The 25,829-nt window shown below is 40.3% G+C and overlaps 1 protein-coding gene across 10 annotated transcripts in view; it reads left to right on the top strand.

The window, feature by feature from the left end:
- Positions 1 to 25,829, top strand: part of LPP (LIM domain containing preferred translocation partner in lipoma) — a 693,922-nt gene that overhangs the window by 426,875 nt on the left and 241,218 nt on the right. For all 10 annotated transcript variants that reach the window (XM_061194353.1, XM_061194348.1, XM_061194355.1 and 7 more), the window contains one exon: positions 3,907 to 4,599. In XM_061194353.1, coding sequence (XP_061050336.1) covers positions 3,907 to 4,599 — 693 coding nt within the window. The remainder of the gene's footprint in view (positions 1 to 3,906; positions 4,600 to 25,829) is intronic.

Below are 25,829 nucleotides of genomic sequence, written 5' to 3'. Positions count from 1 at the left end.
ATGCCTGTCATTAGCTCAGTTGCTCAGTCACTGTCTCCATTTATAGTTGGGTTTGTAAAGTGTTTAAAATAGGAACTCTGGGTTTCTGCTGATCTTGAGTCATCAAAGAAAAGCAAAGCTTTATTCCTTCTTATATTCGGTTCCATCCATGTGGACATTTTTTTTTTTTTTACATTTATCAAGTTTAATTTTTATTTCTCAGGAACTTTTAACAAATTATAATAAAATGATAGATTTGTTAATTGCTTAGTAGAGGGTGTAACACAAATTATTTTAAGCTGTAATTATTATAGTTAACAATAATAATAACAATTATTATTATCATCTTCTTTCAAAAATACTCCATCAGTGATTTTGCACAATTCTGTACACCTAAACACTGATAGACACTTAAGCACCTTTAAAACAATGCTTTTATCAAAGTTTCATAGCACAGTAGCATCATTTTTTTAAAGCCTTGATTGAACTCTTTATTTGATAAATTATCTCTGTTTCATTAGTTGTTTTTTCAGGTTGTTTTTTCCTTGTTCTTTCCTTTGAAACAAATTCCTCTGCCTTCTCATTTTGCTGAACTTTCTCTGTCTCAATGAAATTTGATGAAACAGTTACCCATCCCAGTCTTGAAGAGGTGTCCTTGTGTGGGAGCATCTCTATACAGTCTGCCCCGTGGCTTTGGTGGGAGAACTGTATCTGAAGTGAGCACGAGTTACATCTTTCCCCAGGGTGTGCTGGCAGCTATCACCTTGGTAGGAGGCGGGGCTGGAGATGGAGGGGCTAGGGCCAGAGCCAGGTGTGAGCCAGGGCTTCTCTTCTGCTCAGTGGCCAGTACCACGCTAATGGGGGGCAGAGTCAGTCCCCAATGTGGACATTTTTTAAGACCGACATGGTTGACTAGAAAAATCTAACCTTACTTTTTTTTTTTTAGGTTCAAACTGACTCTTCCATACTCTCTGCTACAGAATGTCAGTGTCTTACTGAGCATTTATTTAGGAATTTCTTCAGGATGTATATTTTAACAAATCACTTAATGTGGAAACTGCATCTTCTGTTGGGTACTATTGGGACCACCTTCATACAGAAGGGAAAGGCTACTCCACCAAGACAAGAATACTCAATGATACTTAAATTACAAAAGGAAATGGCAGGTTTGCCCCCTGAGAGGCTATCAAAAAAGGAAAAAAGATAACTCTATTCAACAGCTTTCTGTAACTTAACAGAAAACTAAATCTAGAATTACAAAATCTCTAGGAAACTACAATTGAGACAAATCACAAATGACGGGAAAAGATAGCCGTCACAGTCAGATCCCAATGAAAATGATAGCACACAGAAACTAGTCCCTCTCAAGGAGCTGACTTATAAATGCATTGTGTACATAGGTCCACTTGGGTATAGAGAAGCCATTAGGGACAAAGTGATAATCTGGGGCTAGCAGAGTCAGAACTGTCATCTCCCTGGGTTCAAGAGGACCAAGGGGGAGAGCAGTGATTTGAATAGGAGGAGAGTGTGGTAGAAGAGAGATCCTAGAAAGGACCAGTGACCCTCCTTGGCTGACAGCTGGGAACTTCGCAATCAGGTTCCCAGAAGACATGTGGCTCAAGAGTTTACTGGTGTCTCTTAACAGGGGCACTGTTGTCATCTTGGGTTTGACAGTGATGTGTTTTTGCCTTTTAACCATTCAATGAAAATAGAATCCCCTAATCACTGTGACAGTAAAAAACATTGCCACACATTTCTAATCTCTCCCTGGTCACTAGGTGATTTCCTCTCCAGTTGAGAACCACTATACAGAGAATTCCCTGGCAGTCCACTGGTCAGAACTCCACGCTTCCACTGAAGGGGGCATAGGTTTGATCCCTGGTGTGGTCTGGGAACTAAGATCCAGCAAGCAGCACGGCACGGCCAAAAAAAAAAAAAAAAAGAGAACTACTATATGTTAACCAAACATCCCTGAGATGTTTTAATCTTTATCTCTGGATCAACCTAGATCACCAGAAAGCTATTCCCAGAAAGCCATACGTCTAAATCAGTATACTTGCATGTGATGGTGGGGACAGGATAGCTGTACTATCTCCAGCCCCATATCCACATCCCAGGCAGGAAGGAGGAAAAGGGAAAAGTAGGAAGGGATCATGCTGTGTCAGGAGAGCTCTAGCTTTTCCAGAAATGCTTCGCATACATCTCATTGGCCAGAACTGTGTCACATGGCAACTCCTACATGCAAAGTAATCTAGGGAAGAGTGGGCACATTGCCGCCCCAAACAAAACTGAAATCTTTTGAGTAATGAAGAAGGGCAGTGGGTATGGGGAAGCAGTTAGCATCTGCCCCACATGTATATATCTCTAATGGCTTGGTGTGGGCAAATGACACTAGAGTAATATAAAGTCTTGTGTTGTTTCTTCCTATACATACTAGAATTGACCTGGAAATTAATGAACAACCGAATTAGGGTGTGGTCATTCATTTCTTGTATCAACAAATCTAATCATAGTAAGCCAGAGCAAAATTAAGACATTCTGTCACTGGAATGTTTACAGATCCCTAATAGACTAGTGCCTTAGGATGAATGTTTGACTCTTTAAACCTTCCCTAAGCCTTTACTTATCCCCAGCCTAACCAAGACCTCTCACAGTTCAGCAGAAAGTCTTTTAATCTCTGTGGCCTTAGGACATTTTTAGGGCATTCAGTAAGTATTTCTGAATTGAACAAATGAATGCGACAAAAAAACAGAAAGATGTTAAGGGAGGAGGCTGCATTTGAGTTATCTTTGGTAAATCACTCTTTGACAGGAATCTTTGATCGTAAATTTAGTATTTCTTTGGTTGTACCAGCGGTATTTATTTCTCCCAACACCCCTCATTGCTTTTTTTCGTTCCCTCTGCTTAGTCCTTTAGCTCTCTTTCTCTAGTATTGCCTTTTAGCAGTATGGTGACCAAGTCTTTGGGTAGTTTGTTTGAGATCCCATTGTTCAATTTATCTGTTTGCTTTTGGTGCTGGTGCTTTTGATGTTTCTATATGTATTCAAAAACAATCATTGCCAAATCCAATGTCATGAATTTTTTTCTTCTGTGTTTTTTTAAGGAGTTTTATAGTTTTAGCTCTTACATTTAGAGCTAAAATTTGGGGTTACTTTTTGTATATGGTGTAAAGTAAGGGTCCAACTTCATTCTTTTGCATGTGGATATCCAGTATTCCCAGCACCATTTGTTGAAAAGACTATCCTTTCCCCATCAAATGGTCTTGGCACCCATGTCAAAAATCAAACCATGTATGCAAGGATGTATTTCTGGGCTCTCAATTCTATTCCATTGGTCTATGTCTGTCTTTATGCCAATGGAACACTAATTATTATAGCTTTGTAATAAATTTTGAAGTTGCGTAGTGTGAGAGCTCCAATCTTCTTTTTCAAGATTGTTTTGGTTATTCAGAGTCTCTTGAGATTGCATATGGATTTTTTAATTTTTGCAGAAAAGTTCCATTGGGATTTTGACAGGGATTGCATTAAATCTGTAGATTGCTCTGGGTAGTATTAACATTTTTACAGTATCAAGTCTTCCAATCCATGAACATGATATGTCTTTCCATTTAGTTGTATCTTCTTTAATTTATCAGCAACATTTTGTACTTTTCAGTGTATAAGACTTTCACCTCTTTGGTTAAGTTTATTCCTAAGTTTTTTCTTTCTTTTTGATGTCATTATAAGTGGAATTGGTACACAGAAGCGCAACTGATTTTTGTGTTGTCTGTGAACTCTTAGAAGGCACGAACCATGCCTTGTTTATGTTTTGCCGAGTTAATACAAAAGTAATAATGGCATTTATTAATATTTGTCTGTTTATGTATTTTTATTTTTCATTAGCAATAATCTTTGTCTTTTTTTTTTCCTTTTGTCTTTTCTGCTTTAGGGCTCTACTAGCTCAACAACAGCTTCTCCTCCAGTCTCCACCCCTGTGACAGGACATAAGAGAATGGTCATACCAAACCAGCCCCCTCTGACGGCAACGAAAAAGTCTACATTGAAGCCACAGCCTGTACCCCAGGCTGGACCCATCCCCGTGGCTCCAATTGGAACACTAAAACCCCAGCCTCAGCCTGTCCCAGCCTCCTACACTACGGCATCTACCCCTTCAAGGCCTACCTTCAATGTGCAGGTGAAGTCAGCCCAGCCCAGCTCTCATTACATGGCTGCCCCTTCACCAGGACAATTTTATGGCTCAGGGCCAGGGGCCCAGGGCTATAACACTCAACCAGTTCCTATCGCTGGGCAGGGTCCACCTCCTTCTACACGGGGAGGCATGGATTATGCGTATATTCCACCACCAGGACTTCAGCCTGAGCCTGGGTATGGGTATGCCCCCAACCAAGGACGCTATTATGAACCCTATTGTGCAGCGGGGCCTGGCTATGGGGGCAAAAATGACTCTGATCCTGCCTATGGTCAACAAGGTCAGCCAAATACCTGGAAGCGGGAACAAGGGTATACTCCTTCTGGCACCGGGAACCAGAACCCTGCTGGGATGTATCCAGTTGCTGGTCCCAAGAAGACCTACATCACAGATCCTGTTTCAGCCCCCTGTGCACCACCACTGCAACCAAAGGTAGGGAACTCTTTAATATAGTGATGGGAATAAGGGGGTACCTATCTTGGTCTGCCTTCCCCAGAAAGCAGAGCCTAAGGCAAAAGTGTATGTGCTACTTTTATTTCATTAGAAAGTACAATCTGAAGGAAGTGCATGAGCGAAGCAGGAAAATGGGGAGATCCTATTTGGGGATATGGGGAGGTTTTACCAATATGGCTTCCGTTTAGTGTCAAGTACAACTAATTTTTCAATCTTGAAGGACCATCTTCCAAAAGACCATATGAACCGTAGCAGCTCAGGACAATCTGTTCGGGGAAAGGAAGGGAAAATAATTTATCTTCCAAGCTCCTTTTCTGTTGGTCAGAGCTTCCTTCTGTGGGTCATAGACTTCCTCACACTTAGATGTTGCATTTACTTGGTCACTAAATAGATCTGAAGTATCTGATGCCTCAGCAGGGACAGGGAATCCCCACATGTGGAGGTGAGAGGTGCTCAGGGCAGCATGAGATGAGCTGATGACAGGTTGGGCTCATATGAAGGCGGTCAGAACCCAAGCAAAGTTGGTACCATAGTGACTGCTGGGGAAGAACAAGTGGACAAGGGCCCAGGAGTCAGGTGAGGCCAAGGAGATCTAAGGTAATGCAGATATCTTGTCTAGTTTTCTTTGGGAAGGGGCTGTAGTAGAATGGCACTTGTTTATTACCCCTTGTTTATCTACATTAATGATCCTCCAAGAAGAATATTACTCTCCAACCTTTAACCCTATTAGGCAACTTAAAAATATTCTTTATGACAGTTATCTTTTTTGTTGTTTGATTTAATTTCAAGCATGTATGTGTTTTAAGTCAACGTGTTCAATTACTTCCTGTGAATAGGCAAGATATAATACTATACACACCTACTCACCTACAACTTGGATTTTTCATGTGTCCTAGAACCAACATGATGATGTTTCCTCCCACCATGAAAAGAGGAACCAAGGAGAGTTACTTGGAAGGAGTGAGGTGGAGAAACCAATCTAGTTTCCAGCCATTGTGTTAGAACCGAGCACTCCCTTCCCTGTAGTAAGAACTGTAAGAAATCAGAAATTGGAGAGCCCTTGATTATCGAGAAGTTCAATGATAAATTAGGAGGATGTACTGGGTGGAAGTTTGGACTATATGTTTGTGTTTTTTTTTAATCCTTTACACAGTTGAGATTGTCGATTTTCAGGCATATCCATTCACATTTTCAACATTATAACAGAATTTAGTGAGGTCCTTACTCTCCGGGTAGGGAGTTTACTAAATCACTATTCTCACATGAAAGCATCTGCTCTGTTAATGATGCAGATGGATTTTAGGTTCCTTAGAGGAAAGAACCCTTCCCAGCAAGTGGGGCCTGTGAGTAGCTGGAGGCGTCCATCAACCTTATGATTGCCCATTACATGAAAGTGGACCAAGCCACGATCATCTTCCAACATAAAGATTTCAAGTGAAAATGTTAAGTGTTTTTGAAACATTACTCTTAGAAGGACTTTCTTTCCAAAAATCTCTTTATGAAAAGAAATGTTATTAAGGGTTTTTTGTTTTGTTTTGTTTTGTTTTTAAAATAAGTATTGCCCAAAATAACCAAGCTGGACAACCTTGCCCTTTGTTAACATTGCAGTATATTTGCATTTGTCAGTCCTGACCCCAGAGCAACCGGTTCAGAAAAAAATGGGGTTATTCAGCTTTACCTCACTTTGGTACAATTGCAACAAATTCCCCTACAGAAGATTAAAAATTTAGGTTGGGACAATGGCCATCAACATTTAAGTTCCAATAGGTATGCAGTTTTGCCCTGTCCAAAGCAGCCTGACTGTGATAGGATGGCTGAGTGATGTTCCTAAGGGCAGGAGATGGGCCCTGAGTTATTTAAGGATCCTATTACCCCACCTGGGGAAACAGACATGAGACAGAGCAAAACTATGCCTAGGTGGAGAGAATGATCTGGTGAAGTACGAAGCCAATCTTTGAGTTTCCTGATTTCCCGTCATGTCACTGGGCCCTCTGGAACCAATCCAGTAGGGTAAAAAAAAGAATCAGCACCCACTGCAAGACCTGGTTCTAAGATGTTAGGTCCAGAAACATCACTAGTATTTGGTCTGTCTTCGTCAACTTACTTGGGGTGACAGAATGAACTTGTATTAACCACTCTCCAGAAAGCATGAAACTTTATTTTCCTTCTTATTGGAGTAAAAGTATTATTCAGGATGATCTATTACCTTGTTAAGGATTCTGGACATCAGTGGATTTCATGTCATTTAAAAAAATTCTGAAATATTTGTTTTTCAACAGTGTCATGTGTTTTAACATCATATTGTGCATTTAAAAAATGAAAATCAAATCATGTACTTTTTGCTGTGATTATTAAGGAGAGTGGTTAGAGATTGATATTTAGCCATCTGTCTTTGTTTTGGGAAAGGGGAAAGAGGCTGATGAAGCTACAGATACCGTCTGTGTGTGTTGTGGGAGCATTGGTGGATGAAGGGGTGGGCTCTTTCACAGTTGGTCTTTGAGCAGAACACTACGGTATTCAACTGCACCTGTGCACAGAGCACCTTATTGTCTCAAATATTAACTTGGCTTGGCTTAGCGATGTGACTCCTGGCTTGAGAAGTGAGCTCCAAATTCTAATCCCAGTTCCTCCCTTGATATTCTTCTTTCAGCTTGAGGAAAGCCTCTAGACCTCTTTACGTCATGCTCCCAGCCTCAGTAAAGTGGAATGTCATCTTCACTAATTAATTAATGATTGCAAAGGGCTTGGAAATCTCCAAGGGCTGAATAATCGCCAAGTGAGGACTATTCAGCTTTTTCACTGGCTTTCATTTATTTCCAATTTTTTAGGCACTGATGGAAAACATACCTCGGTGCCTTAAAACAATTACCTTTTGTTACATTGAGAAGTTCTTAGGAGTTTGGCATTTAACCCATGAAGGAAAAAGTTTTCAAAAAATGAAAGAAAGGGGCTTCCCTGGTGGTGCAGTGGTTGAGAGTCCGCCTGCCAATGCAGGGGACACGGGTTCGAGCCCTGGTCTGGGAAGATCCCACATGCCGCGGAGCAACTGGGCCCATGAGCCACAACTACTGAGCCTGCGCGTCTGGAGCCTCTGCTCCGCAACAAGAGAGGCCACGATAGTGAGAGGCCCACGCACCGCGATGAAGAGTGGCCCCCACTCGCCGCAACTAGAGAAAGTCCTCGCACAGAAACGAAGACCCAACACAGCCAAAAATAAATAAATAAATTTATTAAAAAAAATAAATAAATAAAAGAAATAAATCTCCTTTAGATTTGAGATAAGCTGCTTTAATTTTTCCACACCATGGTGTGATATAGAAGAAGTAGAAGAAGGGAAGGAGAAAGTAGGAAAGAAAAGGAAAAAAAAAAGAAAAAAGAAAGGAAGAAAAGAATGAAGAAAGGAAGGAGACCAAATCAGAACCTACAAGCCTTGGGGGGAATCATGATTATATTTGTGTTTCCATAATGTGCTGAGCACTGAATCTGCATGCTACAGTAAACCATAATGTGTTTCCTGGGCCATGTGAGCTGAGTTCCTTGAAAAATATTGTTATAAGCAAGTCTTTATAAGAGAGAAATGTTCCCTTCTCACTGGAAATCCTCTTAAAGACACAGTGGAATCTCTTCTCTTTGCCATTTTATAAAAGCTAATATCTGCTGGTCGTTGTGTTGTTCACAGAACTTTTGTCCTGTGTGTTATCTTCACATTCCCGTGAGGTAGGATGTGTGCTTTCTCCAATATTCAGGTAAGGTGAGTCAGCTTGAAAGCCCCAGAGCCAGAACCTAGAGGCAGTCATCACTTTCAGGTCCACAGTGACAGATAGCTTTAGCTTCCACTTCCTTGTCATAAACCTAATCTATGGCAGCCTCGGCTCTGTTGCAGAGACAGGTATTTCCTCTGTAATATGTTAAGAGTGCTGGTGCTATGCATGTCTGGAAAGCTGTGGAGACCCAACTAGTGGCGGGGGTTAAGTTACATTCTAAAACCATCTATTAAAATTTCCTTGGAAAAATCCTTCAGGACAGTGAGAACTGGGAGATCAACCCATCACCTTTCAATAAATCCAACACCAAGTTTATCTTATCCAGAGTCAGAACAGATTACTGCTGTTCATTTAGTGTTTGAATCTGGGGATATTTAGTGCGTCAGAGAGGAGAGTGAAGGTAGTGAACCACCAGGGTCAGTGCTGACGGATCCCCAAGACCTGGGAATTGTTGAGATTAAGAAAATATTTGAGAATGTTGATATAGTAGCATTTCAGATATTCAAGTAATATCAAAATATTTAAATTTCATTTCATTGTGGTCTTTTCCACAGTGAAATGGAGGTTGTATATATTGAGTGTCCTGCAAGAATTGGTGGCATTTGGGAGAAAACTATCTTTATGGTAATCTCTATGCTAAATATCTCTCAATTCCAGGATCAGAGAAACAAAAAAGAAGAGTTAGTTAGGGTGGGGAGAAGGATAGATGTGGATATAGGCCTCCAGTCAGGTGCAAATAATACCTAGGTCTGTATAAAGCTGAGGATGGAAGAGATTGCTTGAGGACAGTGACCGTAATATTAGTAATTCCCCTTTGCACAGGGTTTTTCAGTTTCCAGAATGCTTTGTGGACCTCACAAAAAACATAAGCGATATGCACCGGTAGAGGATTTTGTCTCTCTTTCACTGATAGGGGTTCAAAAGCTCAGTAATGAGAGTCACTCACCTAAGGTCATATGTCAAATTCATGGGTGAGCCACGTTTCCAAATCAGGTTTTCAGAAGGTTTGTCCTCATGCTTTCCACCTGGTAAACTATGGATGTTGGTTTGGTGTTTGGATGGGGGGAGCGCCACATCAGCATTGGCAGCCTCTGGGCATGGCTCCGCTATGGCCCACATCACAGGCAGACATGTCGGTAGGCTCAGGCAGTTGCGGTGCTGTGTCATGAGATCAACAGCTGCAGGGGAAACACCGTTAAATCCCTGCTGGGCACCCAGGCTCAGCACCGTGGGGCTATGCTTCCTCTTTCCCATCACTATGTACAATTTATTCCAGTGTTTCTACGTTCACAGTATCTCAAATCTGTTTTCTTACTAAAACCCCCTTTGCTACTGTCCTGGTTCAGTTGTCCCCGTTTCTCACCTGAGCCATTGAAATGGCCTTTTACTGGGTGTCCCCACCTCTAGTCACTCCACACCTGTTCATCCTACACATGCTATCAGATTAGCCTTTCTACCCCACAGCTCTGCGCTCGTCACTAATTGCCTTTTCTCAAAAACCTTCAGGAGTCCCCACCCAGTTATGGAATGAATTGAAACCCCAGCCTAGATTTCCAGTTTTATCTCCCCCTTTAAGCCTCCCAGCTTCCAGCTGAGAAGTTACATTCCTAGTTATTTTTCGTCTCTATAGCTTTCATCGTGGAGCTACTTCTTCCTTGAATGCCTTCCCAGACCTCCCCCCAAATAAATTAAATGTTTGCATATCCAGCGTGACCCATTAAGACCAAACTAAAGTGTTAATCTCTCTTGTGAAGCCTTCTCTTTCTAAAATTAAGTTGGACATTATTTTACCCTCTCTTATGTGCATTTTCACACACTTACTGTACTAGAATCATTTATGTACCTGTCCTTCACCTGCCTATGCCCTAGCATATATTAGACTCTGAGATTTAGGGGATAGAGATGGTATCTGAGCACTGTTTCGTCCAGAGTAACTAAGACAGTACATAATACATTCTTGTTTAATGAAGGTACTTGAAGAAACTTCCTATGTCCTAGTAAAATAAGGGGTAAGCCCTGCTTTAGAATTTAGCAGATTGTTGATCAAAATGCCAAAACCCAAACCTACACCACCAAATTAGCTTAGGTGACCTCAGTAACACACGCATTGTCACATGAGCAACTCAGTATCCAAAGTAGCTAGATAATTTCTCATGTTCACAGTTGTGCTAATGTTTTACATTCCTTCTGGGATACATGTGTGTATGTGTATGCTGTTATGTACACAGTCTTTTTTACTTTTTGCATTTGCCAAATGTCCATAGAATTTGTTGATTCAGATTCTTTAATTACCTTTTTGAGGTTCAATTTATATACAATAAAATGTGCCCATTTGAAATGCACAAGGCAGTGAATCTTTGGCAAATTTGTGCACCTGGGTAACTACCATCAAAATCAAGATAGAGAACATTTCCACTACCCCACAGAGCTCCCCCGAGCCCTCTTGCAGTCAGCCCCCTTTACCCTCAGCCCCAGGCAACCTTTCTGCTTTCTAACATGGATTATTTTTACCCTTTCTAGAATTCCATATAAATAGAATCATATAGTATACACTCTCGCATCTAGGCGCCTTCTACTCACTATAGTTTTTTTGAGCTTCATTTGTGTATGTATCCATTGTATGGATATACTACATTTTGTTTATCCATTCACTTGTTTGGGGGCATTTATTTTTTTTCCCATTTTTGATTATTAATAAAGCTGCTATGAACATTCATGTACAAGTCTTTATATGAACATAGTTTTCATTTCTCTTGGATAAATACCTAGCAGAGGAATTGCTGGGTTGTGTGGTAAATATTTAACTTCATAAGAGACTGCCGAATTGTTTTCCTAAATGTACCATTTTACAATCTCACCAGCAATGTATGAGAGGTCCAGTTGCTCCCTAATCCTGGCAGCACTTGGTATTGTCAGCCTTCTTAATTTTAGCTATTTTCAAGCTGTATAGATGTATCTGATTGTGGTTTATATTTACATTTTCCTTTTGATTAATGATGTGGAACACTTATTATTCATGCACTTATTAGCCATTTGTATGTCTTCTTTTGTGAAGTGTCATCAAATTTTTGGTTTATTTTTTAAATTGGCTTGTTTCTTTTTTTTTTTTTTTTTTTTTTTGTAAGAGTACATTATGTATTCTGAGTAAGAGTCCTTAGATATATGCATTCCCAGTCAGTGACTTGACTTTTCATTTTCTTAATGTTGTTTTCTAAGAGCAGAAGTATTTACTTTTGATGGAGGTCAATTTATCACTTTTATCTTCTATAGTTTATGCTTTCTGTTTCCTTAGATATTTTTGCCTCCTCATGGTCATAAAGATCTTATTCTGTGCTTTCTTTTAGATGTTTTACAGGTAAATTCAAGGTTATAATTCACTTCAAGTTAATCTTTGTGTATTGTGTGAGATAAGGGCCAAAAGTCATTTACCCCCATTGAGACACACAGTTTTTCCATCATGATTTATTGAAAAGACTCTTTTCTTCCGTTGAAATACCTTGACACCTTTGACAAAAATCATTTGACCACAGATGTGTGGGTCCATCTGGACTCTATTCTATTCCATTAATTTGTATATCTATCCTCAAGCCAATGCCACATTACCTTGATCTCTGACTTTTATACAAGATTTTGAAATCTGACAATATAAGCTTTCCATCTTTCTTGTCTTTCAAAAGTGCTTTTATTATTCTAAGTCTTTTCCATTTCCTTATAAATTTTAGCATCAGCTTGTCAATTTCCACAAAATAGCTTGCTGTGGTTTCAGTTGAGATTTTGTTGAATCTATAATTTGAAAAGAGCTGATATCTTAACAGTATTGAGCCTTCCAACCCATGAACATGGTATATCTCTCATTCTATTTATGCTTTTATTAATTTCTCTCAACAATGTATTGTAGTTTTACCCGTATTTTGTTAAATTATTTCATATTCTGGGTGCTATTATAAATGGTATTTTTAAAAAATTCTTAATTTGCAGTCATTTTGTAGTGTATACAAATACCATTGATTTTTTAATATTGACCTTGCATCTTATGACCTCTTTAACAGTTTTACTAGCTTCTTAAGACTCCTTAGGCTTTTCTACCTGATCATTTCATCTGCAAATAAATTCTTGATTCAACTGTTTATTTCCTTTATGGATAGGAGTCTATCCATCAACTTCCTATGTTTGGAAGATTTGCTTCTTGATTGAAGAAGAGACAGTTTCCTACAAATTTGAAGGATGGAAATTGGAAAAAAAATAAATAAATCTTTACTTTCCATTCCTCTAGACTGGCCTGTTGAAACTGTCGGACATAGACGTTATCTTCAGAATCAGTAGGTTAAAATCCCTTAAAATTACAGATGAGAAACTGAGGCCTGAAGAGTTCCAGTGACCTGAAGAGTTAGTTATACAACTAGTAAGTGGCACATTTGAGTAGAAAACTTAACACTTTTTTCTAAATCACAATTTCTCTCTACATTGGTTCAAGACCAATGAGATCGGAAGTATAAAGGACCTTTAAAAGGTATAATAACTATTGTTAAAAGGAGCTGATCTCATGGCCTTAGACCTCCACACTAATTCTGTAAGGCCTCTTAATAATAGAAAATGGAGGCCATTCTGGTGTTCCTTGTTCGGACTCACAGTTGTTCCTGTGAGGCGACTAGTTCTTAGGGTCTTTATGATTTTGACTCAGTCTATCATCTCTCCTTCCCCTGATTTTATTTTTTTAATTTATTTATTTTATTAGCGTTTTCTTTTAATAAATGTATTTATTTTATTTTATTTATTTTATTGAGGCAAGCAGGGGCTACTCTTCGTTGCGGTGCGCAGGCTTCTCATTGCAGTGGCTTCTCTTGTTGTGGAGCATGGGCTCTAGGCACGTGGGCTTCAGTAGTTGTGGCACACAGGCTCAGTACTTGTGGCTCGCAGGCTTTAGAGCGCAGGCTCAGTAGTTGTGGTGCACGGGCTTAGTTGCTCCGTGGCACGTGGGATCTTCCCAGACCAGGGCTCAAACCCATGTCCCCTGCATTGGCAGGCAGATTCTTAACCATTGTGCCACCAGGGAAGCCCCTTCCCCTGATTTTAAAAGTTACCGTGAGGATGGATGTCCTAGTACACTAAGACATGTCTGTGAATATTATTTATTCATTTTACTTGTATAATGTTTTTCATAGATTTAGATGTTTGAAAGTATCCCAGGTCCCTAATCTCTTTGGAAAATTAAATAGTTTTAACAAACGACTCTAGCAATATGTAATTTTTTTGTGTTTAAGAGCAAGAGAACGCACTTCATTTTGCAAGTGGACCCACTGATGTGTCTCTCCAGAAATCTCCTTTCCTTCTTGGCCAGCTGCAAACACCCACACTGTCCTATTTCAGAGGAGAAACTGCAGTTGTTCTCCTCCCCAGCAAACAAAGACACTCAACCACTATCAATGTATAATAATTAGTGGTGAATATAAAACCTTTGACAGATGTTACACACAGAATATTGGGAAGTATGCCAAAGTGAAAGTCAAATAGCTGACTTTCCAAAACTGCCATTGTCCCAGAAATATTTACTTGTTATATTAGGTCTTTTTGATTTTCTGGAATATGGAAAACCCAACTTTTGGGTATATTCTTAGCAAATAATACAGTGTTTGCTCTATTTCATCCTTAGAATTCAGTGACTGTTCTTCAGAAAAATACAATATGATTTATTTCAGAAGTTTACTTAACTATAACATCTTAGTTTATATAACAATAAGCATGTAGCATTTTTGTAACCCCTTACAAAATTTACCAAATACTTTCATATGTGGTGAAAACTCTGTAACATGTCCAGGGACAGCTTGCCTAGTATCATACCAATACCCAATGTCAGAAGAAGGATAAGCTCTTAGGTCTTCTGACTGCCAGCCCACTATGTTCTTTCCACACTGTGACACTTGCCTTCATTCGTAGCTGTCTGTGTTTACATGTGTTAGCTCACTGTACAGTTATCCAAACATCAAATATTCATTGGGCCAAACAGTTTAGGGGTTAAAACCTTAGAGTTGTATTTCTGGGACATAAGACATTTAACATTTGAAACCCAAGATTCAGTCAACATTATATCAAGAGTCCAGGAGTTGAAGCTATATACTAAATATAAGTTCCAGATAACAGGCCCCCTTTTATTCTGTCTTTATAAGTATTTGGTATATTTATTGCTCAAACATAGACACCTTGTTTATTTTTTATGTACCTTTAGGTATTATTGTGAAAAGGGATAAGAGAGTAGAGGTGTGCTTTGTATTCTTTATAGATCTGTTAGCTAAGTGTATTGTTTATTGTGCATACATGCAATATTTAACATGAATTTGGATAGACTTACTAAAAAGATGATACTTATAATCTTTACCAGATGAAACCCCATTTTTAATCCTGCTTTTCATCCCATCCAAAAGATGTAAAGTATTAAGCAGGCTCTCTATGAGACAGCTGAGGCTGGTAATCCCTGCAGGGGTGGGGAAATTGCTAGTGACCAGCAGAGAACCAGAGAAGAGTTAAGCAAGGCAGGTGGGGAACATGGACCAGGGCCCTGCCAACTGCAACCCATGGGCCAATCTCACCTGCCACCTGGTTTGGTAAATAATGTGTTATTTGAAATTCAGCCATGCTCACTTGCTTAAATATTATCTATGGCTGCTTTCACACGACAACAGTAAAATTGAGAAGGTGCATCAGAAGCTGTATGATCTTCCAAGCCCAAAACATTTACTGTATGTCCCTTCACAGAAGTTTATCAACCCCGTACTGAAAATATGGAAATGACTTTGCAAAATTTAGGTTCTCATTAAAATTGCTTGAATATTTTTCAGCTATTTTTTTCTTAACCAGTATATACTACATCTTGAGCCGGAGCTTATTGGTGGGAATCTGGGAGCAGGGAAGAATTAAATATCAAAACTCCAAATTAACCTGCTACTTACAGAGTAGATTCTGCATCCCTCCTGTTTTCCCAGACTGGTCAACTACTCGTTAGCCTTCAAGAGCTATCTCTAATATTAAGTGCTTGGAGAAGCTTGACCATTCACCCAGTCCCCACATATTATTAGTTTGTCTTTCTTCTGAATTCTTCTCACAGCACTTTTCAAAATCCCTTTACTATAGCATGCGTCTTATTGGATATTTTAAATAGGTAATAACTTTATTGAGATATAATTCATACACAATAGAATTTACTCATTTTAAATGTACAATTCAATTGTTATTATTGTTATTATTATTTTAGTGTATTCATGGAGTTGTGCAACCATCATCAGTTTTCTCATCCCAGGAAAAAGCTCCTTACCCATTAGCAGTCATTCATTTCCTGCAAACCTTCCAGCCCTTGGTAACCACTATTCCACTTTCTGTATCTATGGATTTGCCAAATCTGGACATTTGGAATTATACAATGTATGGTCTTTTACTGGATTCTTACCATAATATTTACAAGTTTCATCTGTGTTGTAGCTCATATGAGTACTTCATTTTTTTTATTGCTGAATAATATTCCAGTGTGTGGACATTCTACACTCTATTTATTTTTTCATCAGTTGATAGGTGCTTGGGTTTTTTCCACTTTGGCTATTATGAATGATGTTATCAATATTTGAGTACAAGCTTTTGTATGGACGTTGCTTTCAGTTCTCTTGGGTATATACCTAGCAGTGAACTTGCTGAGTTATATGGTAACTTTTTGTTTAACCTTTTGAAGAACTGTTGGACTGCTTTCCAAAGGAGCTATACCATCTTACATTTCCACCAGCAGTGTATGAGCATTTCAATTTCTCCACATCTCCACATCCCATTTGATTTTAATCATGTTACGTGTCTGCCTCCCCAGGTAGACATCTATGTTCTTCAAGTGTGTGAATCATGTCTAATTCAGTTGTGTTTCTTGTACACCTAACATAGTGTCTTGCATATGTCAGGCACTCATGAATGAAAGAGTCAATCAAAGTGAAATGATGGACATGGACCCACATATAGTTCTTATTACTGAGGGTTCTTTGTGTTTTTTTTAATAGCTGTGCTTTTATAGGTGTTTAATTTTTTTTTATTCTAGCTGTGTTCCTGGTCTCTTCTGGTCTTTAGCTCCTAGCTTGTATTACCAGTAGATTAATCTTCTTTCAGATGGAGTCTATTTTAGTCCTTGTTAATTTCCCAGCCTACATCATTGTAGTTTTTCTCTCCTTTGTTGTGGTCAGTTTAAATTGCTCTTGTCTCTGTCCCATACAGCTCATGTTATGTGTAAACCTAAAGAAGCTTTTTTCATCACTGAGGGAAATAGGACCTTCTGATCTCACCTTCTCCCACATGGCATTGTTGCTCTTTTCAGACGTGATTCTGCTCTTCCAGGAGCTCAAGCCTGAAACCTGAAGTCATGCTTGATTCCTCTTTTCTCTCACACAGCAAAATGCGTTCATCTCCACCTTTAAAGTGTGTCTAAAGCCCCACCATGTCTCAGCGCCTCCACTGCCTGCACCTATCCAAGCCCCAGCACGTCTTGCCTGGGTCATTTAACCCCCTCCTATTGCTCTGCTCTACTCACCTTTGTTCCACTTTGCCCTGTTCTCAACCCAGAGTGATCCTGTTTGTCACATTCTTTCACTGTCCTGCTCAAAACTCTCCAACAGCTTCCCATCTCCGCCAAGGAAAAAAAAAAAAAGGCCAGAACTGTGCTTACAAGACCCCACTGTCTCCACCCATTAACAGGCTGACTTCATTTAGCTCCGCCTCCCCCTGCCCTCTGCTCCAGCCACACTCCTGTTTCAGGGCCTTTGTTTTGTTGAGCCCTTTTCCCCTGGTATCCCCGTGGCCTATTCTCTCACCTCCTGTGGAACCTCACTCAAAGGTTACTTTGCTGGAGAAGTCTTGCCTGACCACCCTAAAATCCCTCCCCTGCCCCAAAGTGTCCCTATCTACCTTCACTTTATTCCCCTGTAATGTTTTTTGTTTTTTTCTTTTTTTTGTTTGTTTGTTACATTGTGATTTCACTGCACATTCCTGCTCTTAGAGAACAGAGACCACGTATTTTTATCATTTGTATCAGGCACATAGATAAGTGCTTAAAAACATAACAATTTTAAAAACTAGTGCAGGCCACGCAGTCTATATATAGTGACTGTTTGCTCTGAGCTATCTGGAGCCTCCACAGTGTGCTTGGTTTGATTTCTTTTTTTTCTTTTTTTCTTTTTTCTTATTAGTCATCCATTTTATACACATCAGTGTATACATGTCAATCCCAATCTCCCAATATCCCCTGTAATGTTTATTTCCATCTAACATACTGTGTATCTTAATCATTTGCTTTTTTGTGTCTCTCCCTCTAGAATGTATCCCGAGAGCAGAGTTTTGTTTGTTTGTTTGTTTTTCTGTTTAGTTAACTGCTATATAGAGAACACTGTCTGACAAGTCGTAAGTCCTCAGAAAAAATAAATGAACAAATGCTGGGCACAGGATCATTCCCTCCGTTATTTTTTTATCCAGATAAGTCTGCAGTGATGTGACAGTGACTTTTATTATGTGAAAAGGGTGCAAAGCCCTGAGGTCTTCCAATATATGCCACCCATTTATGTATGATTTCCCCAAACTGCGTGTTCCCCATCCCACCCGCCTTCTACTACCTGAGCTCCCCAGCCCTCCCTTTAACACCATGATAATGTTGACATGGTAGATAGACCCTGGTATTTGACATCAAATCTGAGGTTGGAGTCCAAACTACAAAGAAAGTCCTGCGTGATGATAGATGGGCAAGTACTCTTTGATTATGAAATGCCACAGCTATTTGAAAGGTTATTTTTATAATTTGAAGGACTTAGAATAAAGGAGGGGAACCACAAATCTTAAGTGATAGATGGGGCTGTTAAATATTTTAAAGCTATATCAGGTACTGTGCTAAGCACTTCCTGTGGATTAGCTCATGCAATCTTCTCAGTAACACTTTCAGGTAGATAGTGTTATTATTTTCACTTTGCAGATAAAAACTGAGTCTTGGAGAGATTAAGTAGTTTACTGAATCCAGACACTCTTTCTTTTATAAATTTTCATGAATATAAACAAAGTTAAGAGTTAAAGCAAATTAGGTCAGTTTTATTGGAAGCCAACACATGGCTTCATTTGTACATTCATTCATTAAAAAATTATTCAATGTCTACTTTTGGTGCTGGGTTAGAGTCAGAAAGAGGGTAATATTTCATTCCTCTTCAAGCTTATATTCTAGTAGTGTTTTCAGAAGAGAGGCAGTAAGACATAATTTTAGGCAGTGATACTTTCTGTGGATAAAATAAAAGATTTTAATAATGAGATAGAGAGTGGCTGGTTTAGATAGCCAACTCAGGAAAGTCGTTGGAGAAATGACCTTTGAGCCAAAGCCTGAATAATGCACAGGGGCCAGCTGTTCTAAGATCTGGGTGAAGAATATTACAAGCAGAGGACAGCAAGGATGAGTCCTCTCAGCTTGGCATTTACAGGAATAGAAAGAAAGCCAGGGAGGCTAGAACTTAGTTGTTGGAAGAGAATAAATAAAATGAGGTGGTAAAGGTGAGCAGGGTCCAGATCTTATGGACTGTAGTAAGGAGTTTGTCCTTATTCTAAATGAAATGGAAATCCACTGGAGCGTTTAGCAAGGGACTGATAGGGCCTGGTTTTGTTTTAAGATAATGCCAGCCACTGTGTAAGATCAGAGTGGTTGTAGGAAGATTTGTTAGGTTCTGATGCTTCTGTGGTTTCCCTTAAAACTATTGAAAAGATAGGCTTATGAACTTTCTTATTTGCAAATAGAAAAGCTTTTATGTTAAGAAATGCGAAAGTATGGGCCACTTTATGAGTATAGAGTTTATATCTGCAGATTCCCATAGTTTTGTACTTAAACAGACTCACAGTCTCTGGCTCTAGGGGCAGTGGAGGAGTGTGGCTGTTGAATGAGAAGTGGAAATAGCACTTGTTCTCTCACAAGTGGCAGGGCAACAAGTTTTCCCAAGATAGGTAGTAATGGAAGCCATGATGGTTCAAGATGTTTGGGAGATGAACTAGCGTTGACTGTTTCTCAAAATCTTCTGGTTTTAATTACTTCGCCAAAAAAGATATAGTATGACACTACTATATATATTTTTTTTAAATGGTACTTGAGCAGTTAAAAACTGAATACTCAGTTAAAGACAGCATGGACATGGGTGAGGGATGAGAGCTTTATCTACTTCTATTTCTATGACAGGCTCACTAGGATAACAGGGACCTTCTTCCTCATCCAGTCTCCACCCCTGGTGGCAGTATAACCAATAAAAGGCAGATGATGGCATCGCGTTCTTCAAGACTTTCTGTTCACACCACGTGTCATTCACCTTGACATGTGCTTCTCATCAGCTCGATTTTTTGTCTCACCCTCCTCTTTCAAGTTATCTTTTCAAGTTATCCCTTTGCCTTGAAACGACTACTACCGCAATACTTTGCAGTCTTTATAACGATTCTTTGTATAAATGGCCCAAAGTGTTTATCAACAGGGGACTGCTTTCCCAGCACCTGCAATTTGGAGATATCTTAAGGTCTTTCCGTGCAGCTCAAGAGCTGCTTACAAAGTGCCAATGTTAGTATATTGCTGCATAGAACTATTTTTCTTAAATTTTTACTTTCAACAAATAACATATACCATTTTTCTAGATGCCAAAAGATAAGCAAAAAATCAACTAAAATTTAGTTCATCCTCAAAGAGCTTGAGATATGTATTATTGGTGACACTGGCCTCTGACCATTCTTACCTTCTTATTGATCAGTGTGAAGTACAAAAAAAAAAAAACAGGGCTAGCATCCCCACTTGCTTAGAGAATAGAGCATTTCCCCCCACGATCAGTTACTTATGGACAAATAGTTCACACAAGACAGGAATTGTAAATGCTAAAAGAAAGGGCCTGAGAGAGTTCTAGTGATCTTCAGAAGAGGTAGTGATCTTCAGTTTTGCAAGGGTTCATGTAGGATGTGACCTCTATTAGTTTTGAATCAATGGGATTCAAAATGAGGGGTGGGAGAGTAGCCAAGATTAGATTGTTTTATTGTCCAGAGCCTCTAATGGCTGAGAAGTCAAAAGATCTTCCTTAACTTAGATTTATTTCAATATTAATTGACTGCCATTCTGATTCTCCATTTTTCTTGCCATTTACCTCTAAAAATAAGATCAATGTAAAGGCTGGCTCACCACTTATATCTTTACATGTTATAGCTGAAAGACAAGCTTGTGCTGTATAGATAGCACAGGGAACAATATTCAATATCTTCTAATAACCTATCATGGAAGAGAATGTAAAAGTAAACATATATATTTTATATATATGTATCAATATAACTGAATCACTTGGTTGTACACCTAAAACTAACACAATGTTGTAAATTAACTATATTTCAATAAAAATTTTTTTAAAATTAAAATTAACAACAACAACAAAATACAAGCATGCCTAGTAAAGACCATAACATAGCTTTTTGTTACTTACCAAAGTTAGTAGGTAAGTAATACCTAATAAATGATGAATATTAACAATAGTGATTTTTAACTACTGGGAGCTCATGTCCCCTCAGCAAGCACATTCTAATCACTTGAGAAACTTTATGCTTGGAAATCTAGTGTGGCAAAATGTGTGTGTGTTCTGAAGTTTTCAAACCTGCTTTCAAGTATGAATGCTAGATATCACCCAAGGCGAGTTATTATTTTTCTTTGCAATGCCTTCATGTGCGTTGGCTTATTTAGTCCTGGAAGAAAGTATAAAAGAAAGTACTATTAATATCCTGAATTTTTACTAAGTGGGAAACCAAGATAGAGAGGGATTAGGCTACTCACCCAAGACCACACGACGAGCGCTTAGCCATGCATGATACTACACAAATTCTCTATAAAAGGATGTTAACAAAAATTCTCCCTGATGTGCAGCAACCCAGCTGTAAACCTTAAATCACGTTCTTTTCTGATCATGAGTAGGACCCATATGCTAAGCTGCTGAGGATCCCTCTTCTTAGCATGAGCCTATTGAGAGGTTATCTGCCAGGAAAGCTTTCCTAATTATTTTTCTAATAGTTGATATAAGTTCATTTCTTCATTCCTCATCTACTGGTCTCTCCTGCCTGGTACTTACGAAGCATCAGCGTGAGGGGTGTGATGGGTGGGCTATGGAATGGAGCTAAATGGAATGTCATAGGCAAGAATCTAACCAGTAGCCTTGAATCTCCGAGAGGAAAGTACTCCTGAGCTCTGAGAGCTGCAGGACAAGTTGCATGAAGATGCATGAAGATATGAAGGCCTCCTCAGAGCCAATGTGTGGCATCAGCATAGTGTCTCCAAGTGAGAAAACAAAACCAACAATGCCCAGTTTTTCAAGTGTGATATAATTCCCCCCAAACGTGTGAACTGCTTGCAAAATGCCAGGAGTAACATTGTTTTGTACACTGGCATGAATAATTGACATTGTCTTTGAAGAGCTGATCAGAAAAGCGTAAGGGGAAAGAAAAAGTTAAAATAAGCTGTAAAACCCAACCCACTTATATCCAAAGTACAAAGCCAGACAAAGTGAATGTTCCATTGACTCGTGACATTTGCCATTGATTCAAAATGAGCCGGTCCTGAGAGAGGATTAAATCGATCTATAAATATCCCAAGCTGTCATTCTTAGAACCTTTGGGTAGAGCATTGAGTTGCATTCCTACAGGAGAAATGCCAAATGAGTGAGCCTAGGCCAAGTTTGTTTGGAAAGCCTTACTTAATGAACCGTGGAAGTGTGAATGTGATCACGTGCAAAGCCCAGGACTGTTCAGCCTTCTGTGGCAGTTCTACGAGTTCTAGTACCAGGCTATTAATAGCGAGGGGCACAAGTGTGCTGTTGCTGCTTGCTTTCCTTTTTTTTCTTAACTGCATGGATCATGTTTACAAAGGACCCTTTCGTTTAGCAAGAGGTGTTCAGGTGAGGAAGTCATTGGTTTCCATTTTATATCCTCTGGTTCCATGTTTATTCCACGCTAAATATCCCTGTTAAAAACAGGAGTCTAGTTTTCTACTTTGAGTGTTAACCAATTACAAAGTGAAAAAAAAAAGTCCTAGAAATGAAAACAAGCTTTCCCAGTAGTCTTCTGGAACATAATAATTACCACAAAAATGTTCTCAGTGATGGGAAGTTCACAGATTTTTAGGCTGTCAGAGATGAAATGTGTCCCTTTGCTTTCCTAAGAAGCCATCTTGCCCATTTACAAGAAATTAAGACCCAGAGAATGACTGTCCAAGGTCTCACAGGCAGGACTTTAAAACAATGTTTAAACCTCTAGATTTGGGAGATCAAGAACAATCCTATGTCTACATTGATAGGTGATTTACCATTGCGTTCGATAAAATAACAGTGAACTTTTTAACGTAATACATTTTCATATCCATTGTCTCATTTGTTCCTGAAAACAAAGCAAAACAAAACTTGTTGAGATGGACAAAGAGTGGGCAATTATCTTCTTTTACAGATGATGACACGATTTTAGAGAATCCAAGTCACTTCCCCAATTTTGCACACTGTATAAATCATAGAATCCTTGTCCCTTGTCTATAAAATCCATAGCATGCAACATGGAACTAAAAGAAATTGCAGATTACAGCGACGAAGATGGCGGAAGAGTAAGACGCGGAGATCACCTTCCTCCCCACAGATACATGAGAAATACATCTACACGTGGAACTGCTCCTACAGAACACCCACTGAACGCTGGCAGAAGACGTCAGACCTCCCAAAAGGCAAGAAAATCCCCACGTACTTGGGTAGGGCAAAAGAAAAAAGAAATAACAGAGACAAAAGAATAGGGACGGGACCTGCACCAGTGGGAGGGAGCTGTGAAGGAGGAAAGGTTTCCACACACTAGGAAGCCCCTTCGTGGGCAGAGACTGCGGGTAGCAGAGGGGGGAAGCTTCGGAGCCACGGAGGAGAGCGCAGCCACATTGGTGCGGAGGGCAAAGCGGAGATTCCCGCACAGAGGAGCGGTGCCGACCAGCACTCACCAGCCCGAGAGGCTTGTCTGCTCAGCCGCCGGGGCGGGCGGGGCCTGGGAGCTGGGGCTCGGGCTTCGGTGCTAGCCGGGAGGGAGTCTGGGAAAAAGACTGCAGCTGCCAAAGAGGCAAGAGACTTTTTCTTGCCTCTTTGTTTCGCGGCGCGCAAGGAGAGGGGATTCAGAGCGCCGCCTAAACGAGCTCCAGAGACGGGCGCGAGCCCCGGCTATCAGCGCGGATCCCACAGCAACAGGGACGCAGAGGGAAAAACGGAGAGATTCCCGCACAGAGGCTCGGCGCCGAGCAGCACTCACCAGCCCGAGAGGCTTGTCTGCTCACCCGCCGGGGCGGGCGGGGGCTGGGAGCTGAGGCGCGGGCTTCGGTCGGATCCCAGGGAGAGGACTGGGGTTGGCTGCGTGAACACAGCCTGAAGGGTCTAGCGCACCACAACTAGCCGGGAGGGTGCACGAGAAAAAGTCTGCAGCTGCCGAAGAGGCAGGAGACTTTTTCTTGCCTCTTTGTTTCGCGGCGTGCAAGGAGAGGGGATTCAGAGCGCCACTTAAACGAACTCCAGAGACGGGCGCGAGCCGCGGCTATCAGCGCGGACCCCAGAGACGGGCATGAGACGCTAAGGCTGCTGCTGCCGCCACCAAACAGCCTGTGGGTGAGCACAGGTCATTCTCCACACCGCCCCTCCCGGGAGCCTGTGCAGCCCGCCACGGCCAGGCTCCCGTAATCCGGGGACAACTTCCCCGGGAGAGCGCACGGCGCGCCTCAGGCTGCTGCAACGTCACGCCGGCTTCTGCCGCCGCAGGCTCGCCCCGCCTCCTCCGTACCGCTCCCTCCCCCCGGCCTGACTGAGCCAGAGCCCCCGAATCAGCTGCTCCTTTAACCCCGTTCTGTCTGGGCGGGGAACGGACGCCCTCAGGCGACCTACATGCAGAGGCGGGTCCAAATCCAAAGCTGAACCCCGGGAGCTGTACGAACAAAGAAGAGAAAGGGAAATCTCTCCCAGCAGCCTCAGAAGCAGCGGATTAAAGCTCCACAAACAACTTGATGTGCCTGCATCTGTTGAATACCTGAATAGACAACGAATCATCCCAAATTTAGGAGATGGACTTTGGGAGCAGGATATATTAACTTTTCCCCTTTTCCTTTTTTTTGTGAGTGTAGATGTGTATGCTTCTGGGTGAGATTTTGTCTGTATAGCTTTGCTCTCACCGTTAGTCCTAGGGTTAGGTCCGTCCGTTTTTTTTTGTTTTGTTTTGTTTTGTTTTTTTTTGGCTTAAAATTTTTTTTTCCCTAATAAATGTTTTCTTAATAATTTTTTCCTTATTTTCTATTTTTAAAAAAAAATTTTTAATAAGTTTTTTCATATTTTTTATTTTAAAAAATTTTTTTCTTAATAAATTTTTTCTAAATAATTTTTTTCTTATTTTTAGTATAAAAAATTAATAAATCTATTTTTAAAAATTAAAAAAAAATTTTTTTCTTAATAAATTTACTCTTAATAATTTTTTTTCTTATTTTTTATTATAATTGCTTTATTTTATTTTATTTTATCCTCTTTTTTTCTTTCTTTCCATTTTTTCTCCCTTTTATTCTGAGCCGTGTGGATGAAAGGCTCTTGGTGCTCCAGCCAGGCATCAGGGCTGTGCCTCTGAGGTGGGAGAGCCAACTTCAGGACACTGGTCCACAAGAGACCTCCCAGCTCCACGTAATACCAAACGGCGAAAATCTCTCACAGATCTCCATCTCAACATCAAGACCCAGCTTCACTCAACGACCAGCAAGCTACAGTGCTGGACACCCTATGCCAAACAACTAGCAAGAGAGGAACACAGCCCCATCCATTAACAGAGAGGCTGCCTAAAATCATAATAAGGCCACAGACACCCCAAAACACACCACCAGACGTGGACGAACCCACCAGAAAGACAACATCCAGCCTCATCCACCAGAACACAGGCACTAGTTCCCTCCACCAGGAAACCTACACAACCCACTGAACCAACCTTAGCCACTGGGGACAGATACCAAAAACAACGGGAACTACGAACCTGCAGCCTGTGAAAAGGAGACCCCAAACACAGTAAGATAAGCAAAATGAGAAGACAGAAAAACACACAGCAGATGAAGGAGCAGGGTCAAAACACACCAGACCTAACAAATGAAGAGGAAATAGGTAGTCTACCTGAAAAAGAATTCAGAATAATGATAGTAAGGATGATCCAAAGTCTTGGAAATAGAATAGACAAAATGCAAGAAACATTTAACAAGGACGTAGAAGAACTAAAGAGGAACCAAGAAACGATGACAAGCACAATAAATGAAATTAAAAATACTCTAGATGGGATCAATAGCAGAATAACTGAGGCAGAAGAACGGATAAGTGACCTGGAAGATAAAATGGTGGAAATAACTACTGCAGACCAGAATAA

This window comes from Eubalaena glacialis, chromosome 6 (assembly GCF_028564815.1).
Source record: "Eubalaena glacialis isolate mEubGla1 chromosome 6, mEubGla1.1.hap2.+ XY, whole genome shotgun sequence".
NCBI classification, from domain to species: domain Eukaryota; kingdom Metazoa; phylum Chordata; class Mammalia; order Artiodactyla; family Balaenidae; genus Eubalaena; species Eubalaena glacialis.
The sequence above is the reverse complement of the archived record's forward strand: the minus strand, read 5'-3'. Positions and strand labels throughout refer to the sequence as shown.